Source organism: Apis laboriosa, unplaced genomic scaffold (genome assembly GCF_014066325.1).
Source record: "Apis laboriosa isolate Shangri-la unplaced genomic scaffold, ASM1406632v1 scaffold79_cov154, whole genome shotgun sequence".
NCBI classification, from domain to species: Eukaryota; Metazoa; Arthropoda; class Insecta; order Hymenoptera; family Apidae; genus Apis; species Apis laboriosa.
The window spans coordinates 101765-117662 of NW_025224475.1; the positions used below are offsets into that span (position 1 = coordinate 101765).

The following is a 15898-nucleotide window of genomic DNA, read 5'->3' on the forward strand; positions in this document are numbered from 1 at the left end:
TCTTACGCGGATAATTCCTTTCTCTTGGACGTTTTCTCAAATTTCGTACCCGTGCTTGCAACTCGCGAATGCGAATCTCGATTTTCTTTCACTCGTTCGACCTCTTCTTCTTTTTTCACTCTCACTTTGTCCTCGATCCATTCAATTTCTTCTAACTCTTTCGTTTTTATTTTTAACATCACGCGAGTCTTGTAATTTTCTTCCCTCCCTTTTTTTTTTCCTTTCCTTTCCTTTCCTTTTTATTCGCTCTCACTTTGAATTTTTTCATTCTCGTTTTGTCCTCCATCCTCTTTGAATTTCTCTCTCGTCCCAACTCTTTCTTATTCTTTTTTTTTCTTTTTTTTTAACACCGTTCAAAAATCCTACAATTTCCTTCTTTTCCTTCCAACTCGTTTCTTTTCTTCGTTTTCATCGTAATATCGTTTCCGCGATCCTGAAACTGTTTCCTTTCCCCTCCCACTTCCGGGAGGTCGTGAACGATAACGGAAACGAGAACTTCTTTCTCGAGGAGAAATTTCTTTCTTCTCGAACGAGAGATATTTCGTAGGTTAACAACTTCTATGAGTGACTGTACAGCTTGCCAGCACTAAAGTATAAGTTCCGATAGCGAGGGCAGGTTTTAATAAGAGGAAGGATTGAGAGGTTCCCGTACCTGCACTACCACGAACCGGTGGGCTCTTTCGTTGTCGCGGGACGAGCAGATAGCAACAATAAATAACTTGTCCCTGCGCTGGCTAAAAGCATCCTACCGATCCTCCTGCTGGCCACCTCCGCCGCCCGTACTCGCTCGATCCGACTACGCTTATCGCCGTTTGTCTTTCTGCGTTTACCGCGATACCGTTCCGCACTCTGCCTATTCTGTCTGCAAGTTCGAGAAAGAATCGAGAAAAACGATACGCCTTCGTTACACTTTTCTATCTAATTAATTACATTTTATATAACGACGAGACAAGGATTTGGATTGTGCCTGTGTAAATAAGACCTTGGCGAGTCGAGTATAGGTATTTGTCTATTAAATTGAGAGAGAAAAAAAAGAAGAAGAAGAAGAAGAAGAAGAAGAAGAAGAAGAAGAAGAAAAAAGAATTGCTTTGATATTGCATAGCTTACATAAAGAAGGATGATCTATGAATAGATTCTAATTTATCTAGATTTTAATTTATATCACGGAATAATGCGTGCTTGGAAAATAAAAGAACGACCCGTTTGATATTTTTATGCAAGATTATTATAACACGTGAAAAAAAAAAAAATATTTCATGCATTATTAATTTGATTTCAATATGTCTACAAGGATAACAAGAAGAACACAGATATTTTCAGATCAGTTATTTCCATTAATTGATTTCAACGGAATAATCTAATCTTGCTAATAGTTGCAATATCAATATTTTGCATAAAATATAAATATTTTTAAATTGACAGTATGGAAGGAAACTCGTATGGAAAAAAATAATAATTACTTGTGATTATGATATAAACAGATAAAGATAATTAGATATGTTTTTTTATTAAATAGTAAAAAAAAAAACAGACTCATAAATAAAAATAATAACTATGATTATGATAAACTAGATATGTTTTTTCAATGATATAAAATCAGATACATGAATCAATATATATTAACTCAATTCATCATTATTACGTGTATTTTCTCTATTAAATCGTTAATTGCAATTACGTTCAAAGGAACTTTTAACCCGGTTAAACAAGCGAGATTGAATTATATTTTTATTCGAGGTGATTTCTTATCGATCGATCGATCGATCGATCGAGGAAGCGTTCGTTCTTATCGAAAAGAACGCCAACGACATCGCGAAATTTATTGCGAAACGTTATTCACGGGCAGGAGGAAACGGAGCAGGCGAGCGTTAAATTTGGTTAATTACTACTAGAGATCTCGTGAAATCCTTTTGCAAGTGTTACCACCGTGCGGAGGTAATTAAAGAGATTTGCAACGGGTGTTTTTTTGCAAACCGCAAATAACTATGCGAACCGTGAGAGAGTCACGAGTTTTCTCAACGTGCCCAAACTTCCATCCGCGTTTCAAAACGTGTACGATGCATCTCCGAATGCATTTTGCATCGATAGATCAAAGATCGAGATTTCGAAATCGCGGATATCCGTAATTAACATCGATGCTAAACATTTTAACGATATAGTCGAAACTGTTTTTCCTTCCTTTTTTTTTTTTTTTTTTTTTTGCTCCGCGACACAAGATACGTGCCTGCATATTATAAAAGATAAATGCATCTTTAAAACGATCATTAAAATTTATTAATATTAATAAAAATTAAATCAGAGAGAGATGATAGCATGACAGTTTTTTAATTTTTCTCTCTCCTTCCTCTCTTTCTCTTTCTCTCTCTCTCTGTAACTCAATATATCAATTTGTAATCTAAAATTCAAATATTTATTGGAAATATGCATATTTTGCAGCTCGAGCAATCCTCGTTTCGTGCCACTGATCATGATAGGTATAATTATGAAAGAAATATAAACAAATATAAAGAATAGAAGATTAATAGTCGAGAAACGAAAAACAAGTCAACAATATGTTAATGTAACAAGTTTTATATAATTGGATCGTTTGAAATTTTTTCACAACGACAAAATCAAAACTCGTGGATGGAGGAAACATCTCGTGAATATTATCTATTTCAAAATCGACAACGCGTGCAATCGTCCGTGGTATATTTTATCTGTTAAAGAATTGCTTCGAGAGTTTAGCTCTTACCTCTGATTGAAATACGAGGGAAAGCTAGGCGAGATAGACCAGACCGATTTTTCTCCTCTCCTCCGAATCGATAATTCGCGGTTGCTTATTAATCGAGAACCTGCAATATTCCGAATATACAAATTGCGGCTTCGATAAGAGCGCATTCAGAAATCAGGCGCATTAATCAACCGGCGATAATAATCATTATGCCTTATTCGCGGTAATTACCGGTGACGATAATGTAGCACAACCAACGCTTGTAATCACATAGCGCGTCGCGCGAATGTTGCACGAATCTGGCAAACGTTCGCGACGTGAACGACAGGCATTAACGAGCGAATTTACGATCGAGAGTGGATTATTAAATTCCCGTTGAAAATCCATTTTCCTGCACAACGATTCGCGGTTTAGACAGGGGAGAGGAGGAAATAAAAGAGCAATATAAGGCGACGATGAGGATAGAAGCGGAAACGGGCAGAGATAAAGCAACTGGAGCGGAATAGAGAGAAACGAAAGGGAGAGAAAAAAAGAAAAAAGAAAAAAGAAAAAGATTGACGGGGGTTGTAAAAAGTTTACAGCTCGACCGACCGCCCTATTATTTAGGGAGGGAGAGAGGAAGGAAGGAGTGTGATTCGTTCGGTTTCCATTCCGCGAGAGAGAGAGAGAGAGAGGAATNAGAGAGAGAGAGAGAGAGAGAGAGAGAGAGAGAGAGAGGAATCTTTGTTCGTTTTCAACTACAATCTAGCCCAGAATATCCTTCTCCCTTCTTCTCGGCTTTCAGGACGAAGCTCGCGCATCGAACTTAACTACAGGCTATCGATAACTGCCATTTACCGGGCTGCGTCACTTCCGGTTTCCGAAGCGACCACTACCGTTTACGAGTTTACAGTCGGGTAACCGCGTTCCAAGCCCTTGTTCGCTCGGAGAAAGAAAGATAGAGAGAGAGAGAGAGAGAGAGAGAGAGAGAGAGAGAGAGAGAGAGAGAGAGCGAGAGCGAGCATGAATAAGTCGAAAATGTTTTCGCTTGAAATCTATTCCATCTATTGATCTGTGAAAATTCATCACGATGGAAATATGAGATATTCGTTTATTTGTTCAACGGATGAATATCGAATCGGTATATAAAGATAAATATAGAACAGTATATCGAGTTATAGAAGCATACAACAACATATTTAGATGAATTTTAAAGTTGTTAGAAAGTTTTAAAATCGAAATTATTCGTCGAAGAATAAATTTTATCATCAACGGTACGATTCTAGAAATATAGACGAAGATTTAAAAAAAAAAAAAAAATAGAGAGCATTTATCCAGATGTAATGAAGAAGTGAATTGAAGTTGATCAATGAAACATTTATTTAAACGAAACTAACTTCGCAACTTCCGAAGAAACCGATTTTTCTTATTTATATTCCAACTCATTATTTCCATTTATAGATGTGAAACCGATGGAAAGCTAAAACTGTGCCAATTTAACATTCATCGATTTCCTGATTCTCTGATCAATTTTCGACGACCGACATAACCGTTCCTTTCGCCGAACAATTATAATACATAATTCGCGCACGGCCTCGTGAATTTAATAAGTTTATGCTCTAATTAACGTGCCGTTGGCTTGTTCTCGCGAAACTCACCAAAAGGATTTTACGCGTTGCGCTAATAATTTGGCAAAAAAAGAAATTAGGGAGAGTAAATAATTCACGCCACTATAAAGCCATTCTCCATGCTCGAACGATCGCGAGTCTCTCTCTCTCGTACATCGCCATCGACCACAACAATTATTTTTACGTTTGTATCTCGGCCAAAACGTCGATAGCGTTAACAAGAACTCATTATCACGTGCATCTTCGTAAATCTCTCGGATACCTCCCCCTCGATTACACCAGATTGACCCCGACAACGTCAGCCAACCGTACGAAATCAACAAATAAATCACGGATAGCTGCGATTCTTTCCTATTTTTTTTTCTCTTTTTTTTTTTTTTTAATAAATCGAACCTCGCTCCCGTCGAAACACCCAATCAACGCCACGAATCACTATCGACGATCGAAACGAGGAATCGAGTTATACGCCCCAACCGGTCGTTAACCCGATATAGATTTGAGAGTAACGTTCTCAAATTGCTCTCGTGGGTTATTTTTTTGATTGTAAACGATGCCTTTAGAGCGATTATCTGATGATACGCTCATTTCAAGGGGGATGCGAATACACTTGACGGTATAGTCGAAGCTAGGTCTAGGATACGCTAAATTTTTACTAGGAGAAATTGTCTCTAAAGAATTGGGATAATCAATTCGCAAAGCGCTACGTACGAGAAATATTCTGGGGAAAGATTATCGAGAGTTTTACGCTCAAATGTAATTCGCATTTATATTTCGCATCTATCAAATCTTTCAAAGCATCAAGAACTGCCAAGTATCAAGAAAGATTCCTTCTTTTTTGCCGATCCACCTCAAGCGGTAAATCAACCACTTAATCGCGTGCAAATTTATTCCGAGTTTCGCTTGCCGATGCTCCAAGCCGATTCCAACGCGGATGCGCCTCGTGATCACGTGTGTTCACGTAGGTACGTGTAGTAACGTCTCGTCGCTAATCATACGCGCCTTTTGCCACTCCTATATTCCTCTCTCGATAGAAATAAAATGACGATAGAGAAAAATGTCCTCCTTCGATACTATCGCAGAGGTGAATCGATACAGGTGAACGCAATTATTGTAGGCAAGGTTGAACAGTACGAGTGTAGTTTAGTAGAAGCTAGCGGAAGGTTTTGTTCCCAAGTGTCCGGCCAAGAAAGTGGCGATGCAGGTTTCCGTTTCGTTAACCGTCGATCGCGTCCAGCTGCGGAGAAAAAGCGACGAAAACATGCGGGCATTATCTCCGCTTGCAAACAAACGTATACATAAATGTATGAACGCGATTCGGTAAAACGTTACCACCAATTCGATGCAATATTCAATTAAAACGCATCCCTACCCCTATTCCGGATAATTAATAGCCAATAATCGGTGAAAAATGCAGTTGGCGGGGAACGATCTCGGCGAGGATTCGTTATTTAAACGCGATTAAATCGTAAAGCGAAAATTAATGTTAATTCGCGTTGCATTGTGTTGTTGAAACGTACATTGAAAACAGGTAATATAGTTGAACGATGACCGTAATCCGCGTTCGTTGCGACACGTCTGTCTTTTATCGATTACTTTGCATAACTTCGTAACGAAGACACATTCCAAGAGAACGGGTGTTCGTCAGAGTCGCGATGGTTTAATGCCATAGTTCGGTGACGAAAAAAGGAGAAAAAAAGGAAAGAGAAGGGGAGAGAAAGAAAGAAAAAAAAAAAAAAAAAAGAATAGGGAAAAACCAGCATTAGGGCCATTCGGCGACAAATTGCTTTATGACATCGCTCGCTTCAGCTGCCACGCTATACATTTCCACGTCGTAAAATGGTGTTATTTAAAGCTTCGACTAATTTTAGCCGGTCGAACGGGTTGCCGCGATTCTTTCTTAAGGATCGGTCGAGATCGGTTGGAATGCGTTTGAATCCTCTCTCTCTCTCTCTCTCTCTCTCTCTCCCTCTCTCTCTCTTTGTATCCACGAAATCGTGGAAATCTCCCCCTTCTGGGAACGCGTCGCCGATTAACTTTTTAATTACGCCAACGCATCGTCCATACCTATCTTGGAGTTGCGCTCGGTGAATACCTCGGGGATATAGCTTAGATATCGGAGGCATTAAGCGAATTTAGATAAGAAGGTTGGTAGGAAGGTAGGAAGGGTGCGGTGAGGAGGAACAAGGGGGTGAAACGATGGAGGGGGGAGGGGTGCGCGGCGATGCGAAATCGGTAAACGAAATCACGAAACTCGGTCGTTGCGAAGATGCGAAATGGTAGAGACAGGTGATATACATGGGATAGGCAGGGGAAAGAGGGTTTGGACCAGGGGTTGTCATTAACTGGGAGCTCAACTCGAGAGATAACCACTACCTGCCACCATACCTGCGCTCATTTTCCTCGCTATCCCCCTCCTCCCTCCCCTCCCCTCCCCGCTCGTTGCCCGCTCGCAACTTGCCTCGGCTCATTACAAAAAGCACGTGAGTTCGCTGCTGGCTATTTATTTCCGAATGGTGCATATCACTTTTCGTAATGGGCCCCGCGAAATTAAAAGTATGCCCTCGGGCACCGAATCGTGCACGCATACCGTTGCATATCGTACGGGTGCAGCCCGCGAGACCCGATACGCGCGCCCTTCCCTCTCCCGTTTCTTTTCCTCTTCTCTTTTTAATCCCCCTCCCGCTCACCATTTCGTATATCCCGTCACTCCTCCCTCCGACGCGTAATCGTTTCTCGTAATTCAATTTCGATTCTCCTCGTAGAGAATATTCGTTGGCGAATTATTAATATATATATATATACACGTTCTTGGTTCTTTCTTTCATTTTAATTTTAATCGCGAAATAAAAAATAAAAATGCCCGGCTCGCGGATAAATTTAATCAACATCATATCGTAACACGTCGTAGCTCTGGAGGATCTGGTTCGGTTTCCATTTAATCGTTAAGCCATCGGGTTGGGCGGAAAAAAGGTGAGGGTTCATCGCTCGGTTTTTTCGTTCACGGACAGCTGCGTTCCTTCCATTAACAAACATCCGTGTTCCAAGACGGACGCTCGACTCTTTTTCCGTTCTTTTACCTTCGCTTCTCGAGCCTCCAACTCTGGAGAAATGCAGCCATGCGTGCGAGCGCGACTCCGCGTAGGACGACGACCAGCGGAGGAAATGAAATTTCGTGGTTAATTGAGTTTAAACGCGCGAGCGAACGAGCCAGCCAGCCAGCCTTCCCGTAATCGCGCAGGTGTTTTCCTTAATGCGATCTACCCCTCCCCTTTGGAAAAACTCAATCTCCCCGAGTTGGAGGAAAATTAAAACATCGTTTCTTTTCGATCGCGTTTCATCCTCGAACTGGAGAACGATACGAAATTCGAAGAAATTCGTATTCCAACGACTCGTTTCCATACTCGTTAACGATCGCATAAGAAATGGTGCCTCGTTCACCGGTTGTATGACATCGTTAGTTGCAACGTTCTTTGGCAACTTATGCTAATTTTATTATCTCCTCTAGCTACACTGTATATTCAATATAGAATCCGTGCGAGCAAATTGAAAGGCATGTAAAAACTATGCGTGTTGCGGCATACGTGTGGCGGAAGAGGGGGAAATGAGATTATCATTTCTAATGCGTGGATATGTAAATGCATAAATCGTTCGATGAATCGATGAAAACAAGAGTGAACCAAGGCCGTGAGCTTGGTTCACACGTGCCAATTCCCCGCATACCATCGATCGTGAAAATATTAATTTAAAAGAGATGCACGACCAAATATGCGCGTGTTGTTGCCAATTATACGGATAACGGAGGGAAGAAGAAGTGGTAAACGCGAAAAATAAATTCCATTTCCTTCCGAAGATAATAACTCGAGGTAATTGTAAACTAATGAGACGAGACATTACCTTCTACTACTACGAGGCGAAACTACTTTCTTATCGCTTCCGCGTGTATTCCCCTCGATCCCTTCAGAGACAAAACAGAGGAAAACTACGAAATAAAATCTGTCGAATTTTCTTTTTCTCCTTTCTTTCAAAAATATAATACGCGGTATAAATAGAGAGAAAGAGAGAGATAGATAAAATAACTAAAATAAATTAACATTTCTCTCTGTTCCCTTCCTCCTCCTCCTCCTCCTCCAACTTGCAATTTCCTGGAAGAGAGTACACGACGATATTCGAGACGCGGGGTGGACGTATAACCGGATTAAAGGTATCGCGAGTTTTGTCGAGCATGCGGCCTCTACGAGCGGACGTCTTCATCAGGGGAACTACCAATCAGGATGTGTGCTCGTGGACAAAAAGCGGACGGTCCATCGACGAGGAGAGGAGCAAATAGGAGTGGAGATATGCAGGGGAGGTAAGGGGGAGGGAGCGAGAGAGAGGGAGAGGAGAGAACAGAAGCGAAGGTAAGACGTGGCTGAAAAGCTCTTAATGGCACCAGAGGCAATGAGAAGGCGATCGAGGCTCGGAACGGACGAGTCGAGGGGAACAATTACCGCAAAACGACGCCGAACTCGATCTTACGGCTCGTCCAAGTGGAAATCGGAGCGAGCGTTGAAAGTGCAAGCAAGAAATCGTAGCTACGGCACCGTGTCATCGCCGATGGCGCGCGCCTCCCTCTTTAATTCATGAACCGGGGGGCAGCAGCCACGAACGAGATCCACGACCGATCTCCCATCCACCGATCCGCAACCCGATAATCTTGCGGACTTTCTTGCGCCTTTAACCGGCGCGTATAGTTGGGGAATCGGCGCGCTGCCCTCCATCCTATAAGGTTCCGACACGGACGAAGAAACTTTAGCCGATTCCTCGAAGGTTGCCATGTTTAGGTCGAACACCTGTGCGGACTTTTATGGGCTGTGCTCGCTCCCACTCCCGTGGAACGGGAGATCGGAAAAAGAAATCGGTGCTCGAGTGTCGCCAGAAATGATGCATTAAGTGCTTCCGTCGCTCGAGGATCGGGGCAAAAACCGATCCTCGACGCCGATCCGATCGGTATTTCTTCCAGGGGAGGGGGGGAGAGGGATGTAGAAATATTTCAAAACCGTGGACAATTTCCACGAATCGGGTGCGCGTGTATAAATATAAGAGGCGAAATGGAAACGAACTATTACGGTCGATGATAAACGCGACTCAACGTGATATAGTTATAGCACGGGGGACAGGTTTGGGTACCTGACGACGGTGTGCACCGATGCGTTCAACGGCAGAATGGAAGAATAATGTCGGGGACAAAGTACTATTCGCCAGTTTGAAACGGTGATAACTCGTAAAAATGTGCTGCCTCGTGCGCCACTTGGTTGCGAAAGATAGTAGAAAGAGATAGGTGCGTGAGTAATAAAGCTGAGTAATTCCATGGATATACATATATATATATATATATATATACAGAGGTTCTTCTCGTTACTATTATTAACATTATTAATATTCCATGCAGCATGATCCGTGACCCTATAAGCCTACCTTCTAAAAAAAAAAAAAAAGCAGATTCTCATTGCGAAAATCGCAATTCCGCTTCTTTCTTGCTTTTCATCTCGCGAAAGAAAAGAAAAGAAAAGAAAAGAAAAGAAAAAAAGTAAATCGTGGTAAAAACGCGACAAGAGACGAAGAACGAAGAAGCCATCTTACGCGAATGTTGAGGAAAGAGCAAGAAAGGGAAAGGGATTCGCGGCACGTTTCGATGATCGCTAGATGCTGAAACAATTTCGATTTCGAGAGGGTCGTCTCTTCTACTCGTTATATGGCCGGTCGTTCCATCTCGAACAGTTGGAGAATTCGTTGACCACCCATCGGGTGATGGTTCCCGCTGTCGCGCACGGAACGTTCTCCCGGGACACGACGAGTAGGATTGACTCGTCGCGCGCGGATTCTTCGGGTGAAAAAAAGACGGGCAAGAAGAGGCGGGACGAGGACGGCGGCTTTATGTTAAACGGATTAGACAGCGGAATGCGTTGTCTCGATGAATTGCTCCCATATGCCCGCTAAACGATCGCATTCCCAGAAGTCACCGTGGAATGTCAAGATACGGAGAATTGTGGATCGCGACCGGATTAAACATTCTTCCACTCTAATTGCCCGATCGACGTTGCCGATAGAGAGTTTGCATTAAATCCGTGGAAAACTCGATACTCGTGGCCGCCTTGTTTTGCACACCCATGCGCAAAGCTATTTCTGAAAAACGAGATAAAAAAGGTGCGTTACGTATCTGCTGCTTAATTGCATTTCTAACCAGCGCGTCCATCGATTTTTCTTTCTTTTCTTTTTCTTTTTCTTTTTTTCTTCTACGTTGAGCGCAAACTCGAGCAGGTTCCATAGGATTTCCATTAGGAGGGAAAATTGAAATTTCCGAGCTGACTTGGAAACACGTCACACGATTAATTAGAGAAGGCGGGAACGGTTTTCTGAGAGAGCCGTGCGGAGGAATTGGTCGTTACAAACGGGCACGTGGCTCCGCAGCGTGCGCCAATCCGAGATAAGAATCTAAAAAAGGTTCTCGATCCTAATTCGAAGCGTGGAGGCCATGAGACCTTATTTGTATTTCGTACCTACGGCGACATTCCACGTCACAGATAACATCCGATGATCGTACGAGGTGGGACGCGAAACGACGCAGGCACCGCAGGACGCGACATAAGCGTCCTTCCATCGCGAGGACCTCCATCGTAGCGACTACCGTCTTCTACCGACTCGAAATGCGCCGATCGCTCGTTTCCTCCTCCTCGACATTATCTCCTCGTCGATTTACACGTTTCTTCTTGAAGTTAAATCTGGAATAACGTCCATCTGCAAAAGGAAAAGAATGGAAAAGCGGAAGGGATCGAAATCCCTTTTGTTTTCCATCGACTAATAAGATCGGTTCGTTGGAAAGACGCGGCATACTTTGGAAGTACACAGAAAGGATGGTTGAATTCCTGTGCACCGGTGGCCGGGTAGGAAAAAAAATTCGAAGCGACGTTTTGACCGCCACTGTCGAAGGACGTGCACATATCTGTAGTGGAGAGTGGTCCTGAGGACTCGGATTAATCGGGGACAAGGCAAGCACATTACCGTGGCTCCAGATAGCGGTAGGATAGCGCCACGAAAACCACCGTGAAACTCCGAGAACCCGACACCCGGCTTCGTTGAAAGCCCGTAGTAGTGGAGCGGGCTGCCCTCTCTTTCTCGAGAGAAAGATGGTGGCGGAGGAGCGGAGGGAGAGAGGCTAAATTGGTCCCTGGCCCTCCACCGAATCTGTGACGGGTTAATCCTCCCGGGTTCCACGAACCAGGAGAGAAGAAGTTGCCCGCGGGAGAAGATTAAAGAAAAGGAACTGCGAGCCGAGAGATGGAATTGGAATCGGAAACTTCTCTCTGCTCCCAGAGGGAGAATTTTTGCCAAGTGTTCGGCCCGCCCGAATTTCTACGGATTCACGGATCGACGATAGACCACTTTTCTCCCTAAAAGTATTTTTCCTATAAACGATTTCCCTTCGGAAATGGCCGACATTTTTTTCCAAAGAAACTATTAATCGAGAAATCGTAATTTCCAACGAAACGAAAACGAGGCGAAATATCGGACAAGATCGTATCTGATCGTGCATCGGTGGGGAGCGCGCGTGTACCGGCTGGCCATGGAGGATATCCTGCGTTGCGTACACACTTGACGACGACGATTCACAGCTACCCCGACTAATTATTCCGGTGTCGCGGGACCCCGCGTAGAATGCAAGGGGTCATTCAGGTTGTCGCCTCGATGCGCTCGGCGGGCTTTCGGAACGCGATTAAAAGGACGCATGTCGCCGCAAACGATGACAACGGCCACCTCTATTACCGACCGGGTATTTATATACCCGCGACGATCCTTATCGAGCAACGACAACAATTGCGGTACTCGACCGCTTCCTGAATCTAGCGAGAGTATCTCGGGGAGACAATAGAATCCTCCGCTCCTTTGTCGGTCGATCGATGAACAATTTCCTCTCTCGTGGAATCTTCTCGGAGAAGAAGAAGATGAACGTTTCGTTGTCGCGGATGGAAGGATGGAAGGATGGAAGGATAGAAGACATCGAGGATGGGAATACGAAGCGCGAATACGAAGGAAGAGGTAACGAGAACAAGTTGGAAGCGGACTCGGAGGTCGGTGCAAAGGGAACGGTGTGGCGTTAAGAATGTCAAGGTGGTGCGGTGACTCGAAAATTGCTCGACGCGAGTGTACGGCTGGTGCGCTAATGCGCTTTAATTGTGACCCTCCGCGGCGCAACTCCTTCTTTACCACGACACACGCGAACACGGGGAAAGGAAAGGCTTGTGTGGCCACAATGTTGCATACGCGCGCGAGATTCGCACAACACAACAACACGGCCGATAGTAGTTGGCCGCGCGATTGTGACATCGGGTTAAGATAGGCGCAGTTACGGAAATTGAATAATAATTGCAGGCCTCGGTCACCCTCCTCCCTTCCTTGGAAACACCACTTCCACATCACGTCAGCGGTTCAAGGGGAATAATAAGGAAAGAAAAAAAAAAAAAAAAAAAAAAAAAAAGTCTAATAACCTGCTCGCCTCGCTAGTCGCTAGGCCACGCTCCTCTGGCTTATCGTTCGATCTCCTTAATTAGAATTCCGTTGGAAAGGCGAAAACAATGGTGGACGCCAAGTGGCCGGTAATTCGCGAGCTCTAATCTCTCGCTCTTCGCAACGTCATCCAACGTTCACGAGGATGATGATGATGATTACGATTCCTCTTCTGCCCGAACGATTTATATATATTTACCTTTTCTTCGAATTTTCCATCCATTTTTTTCTTCTTCGTTCGAGTTTTCGATTTGTCGATCGAAGTACAAAAAAAAAGGACGAGATTCGAAACGTGTACTCGTTCACAATAATACACACGGATAGGTTCTCGCTAGGTATGATCGATGACTAGATAAAGTATCGCGGAGGTAAGAGTAATCGGCCCTTAACCGTCGTACATAAATCAAACGGCTTCATTCATTCGCGAAAAGAAACAACGTTCCTCGATGTGTATACGACATAACGATGCGTAAGTGGATTTGGAAAACCGGTAGAAAACCTGATTACCTCCTTCTCCTTCCCTCCTGGGGATTTCTTGGTGCAACAACGCTCGCGCCCAACGCGATTGGATACCTTTAACGAACGTGGGTCTGTAGTTGTTCGATAATTTATGGGCTCGTATTAATTACGGAAATATCGGGTACGAAAGTGGATTGATTTTACCGAACGATCGAAAAGTATCATAATATTGGTAAATGGAAAGGAAGGAAGGAGCGGGGAGGCCCGGTTGGAAACACGGTTGGTTACTGGCATCGAAGGTTACCCGCGTTATAAAGTTTTCAATTTCTTTTTCGCTGCCGCCACTATTCACGCGAGGAGAGATCAGAGTTAATGGGCAAGATCTCTCGGTCTGGCATCGAGAGGCGGCATCGAACTTACAAGGTGAAATTTGCTTGCCGGGACCGCTTCCAAAAAGCTGCCTCATTTCTTGATTACACCGTCGGTATACGGTTCAACAATTATGCAAAACAGCCATCCTTTTATTCGCGCCCCGGTGCATCGTCCCGCAACGCTGTTATTATTCTCTCTCTCTCTCTCTCTCTCTCTCTCTCTCTCTCTCTCTCTCTGGAGAACAAAAAACGCAACGACGAATAATGCACTTCCGCCACAAAACTATAATAATTCCTCTTTGGCTTTTCGATGCGATCAAGAGTGAGAGTATCACTCGCTGAACTGATGGATAGATACGTTGCGTTATTTTTCTTTAAACGTGTGTCGCTAGTGGCAACAGTGTGTCGAAAAAAGTGTCAAATTTAATCCTAGTTTAAATCGGTTTAATTGTATCGCGTACTGTTTTTAATTCGTTCCGGATGTCGAAGAACAGGACGGCGGCTATGACGCGCTTCCGCCGCCGTCGTCATAATAATTACTCGCTACGAAACGAGCACGTTCGATGATTCTTTTCTTGGAGCGATTGCGCAATACCACGCAAGTTTTAATGCGATTAAAAAGTCATTAAGATTACATTCAATTATTAACAATTACAAAAACGACAAAAAAAAGGAAAACGTAATTATCCATCATTAATCAACGAGTCTGCGCCCGCTTCTTCTCTCACTTCCTATATAACTACCTGTCTCTCCTTTTCGCACGTGTCTGCGTTTTTTTTCCTTTTTCTTTTTTTTTTTTCCTTACTTACACGTTATACTATCCTCCCCCACCACACCGCCACCGCTACCAGTTCTATCCACAACGATTACCTTAATTCGCAAATACCGCGAAATATTTACTCTATGGAAAATAACACGGAAAACATTGCGAACAAGGCCGAAGATAATACCAAAAGATAAACGCGACAACTTAATTTCATGACTCAGGCATAACTACAAACTAATACATTGTAACTAACTAATCAACATTCGAACGTAATCAATATCAATTTGAATTTTAAACTTTTTAGTTTCAATTTTTAATTTTTTGTTAACCTATATATTTATACATTTGTTCGCATTTGTTGTGAATTGAATAGAATTATTCCAGGGTATATATTTTTTAAATTTTCGAATTGACAAACGTTATTCGTTATTCAAATCGCTTGAATTTAAATCGCCTTTTAAAATGGTCGGGAAAAAAGGGGGAAGGAGAGAGAGAGAGAGAGAGAGAGAGAGGGAGGGAGGAGGAGGGAGGAATCCGGTGTAATTATCCATTAGATTCTGTTACGTGCCAGCCACGATCGGTTAAGTAATACATGATCTTACAATTAGTTACCTACTACTAGCTTAGTGTTTAAAATTTATCGTCAGCGCTGCAAGTAATTATCGGTTTCTATTAAACTTTTTCAACGCCTCGTATGCGCGCAATTTTCCACGCATGAAGACCGTGATACGCCAACTGGGGAACCGCAGCCAACGTTGCAATTTAGTAATTAATGGTGACATTGCGGATAATTAACTGCCGTAAATAATTGTAATTGTGCTTAAGTTCTATCTGTTGGCCGCGACTATTCTCGCAGGGGGAAAAAAAGGGGAGGAAAAAAAGGGGAGGGGGGGGGGGAGAGGAGGAGGAAAAAAAGAAAGAAAAAGAAACGATGAATGCATCGTTGCGTGTTCTTCACCGGTGAACCTGGAGCCACCGTCATCGCGATCGTCATCATCGTTGTCGACAGCCCCGACACCGGTCTCGCTTTGTTCGAGCAAGGATGCGTCTGTTCTTGGAACTGCTACGAGGACGAGAGACTAATGCACGCGACGACCAAGAAACAGTACGCATATGTATGCCAAGTACGATTAACGTCTTAACGCTCAAATATTTTTCTTTTCCTTTTCCTTTTTCTTTTTTTTTTTTTTTCTTCTCAATTTTCGTGGAAATTACGTATTTTAATTGAAAATAAACAAGAAACACGTGCGTGATATTCTTTTCACGAGCTGTATAATATTTTAATCAACGACAAAAATAAGTGAGCAATTAAATTGCAGGTGTATTTGCACTATAGCCCATATATGTATATTAATTTACAAGTCGTAGTCGAATAAGCGGATATTTTCTACTTTTATGCATAACCTTATTGATTTATTGATGATTAACATTAATAATTTAA

The 15898-nt window shown here is 43.0% G+C and overlaps 1 protein-coding gene across 3 annotated transcripts in view; it reads left to right on the plus strand.

Annotated features, from left to right (window-relative positions):
* Positions 1-15898, plus strand: part of LOC122719480 (homeobox protein aristaless-like) — a 69050-nt gene that overhangs the window by 32579 nt on the left and 20573 nt on the right. Inside the window, exon 1 of one of the 3 annotated variants that reach the window (XM_043945316.1) lies at positions 15452-15581. The exons of the other annotated variants lie outside the window; for them this stretch is intronic. Coding sequence (XP_043801251.1) covers positions 15500-15581 — 82 coding nt within the window. The 5' untranslated portion in view covers positions 15452-15499. Of the gene's footprint in view, positions 1-15451; positions 15582-15898 lie in introns of those variants that run through there. 3 annotated transcript variants of the gene reach the window in all.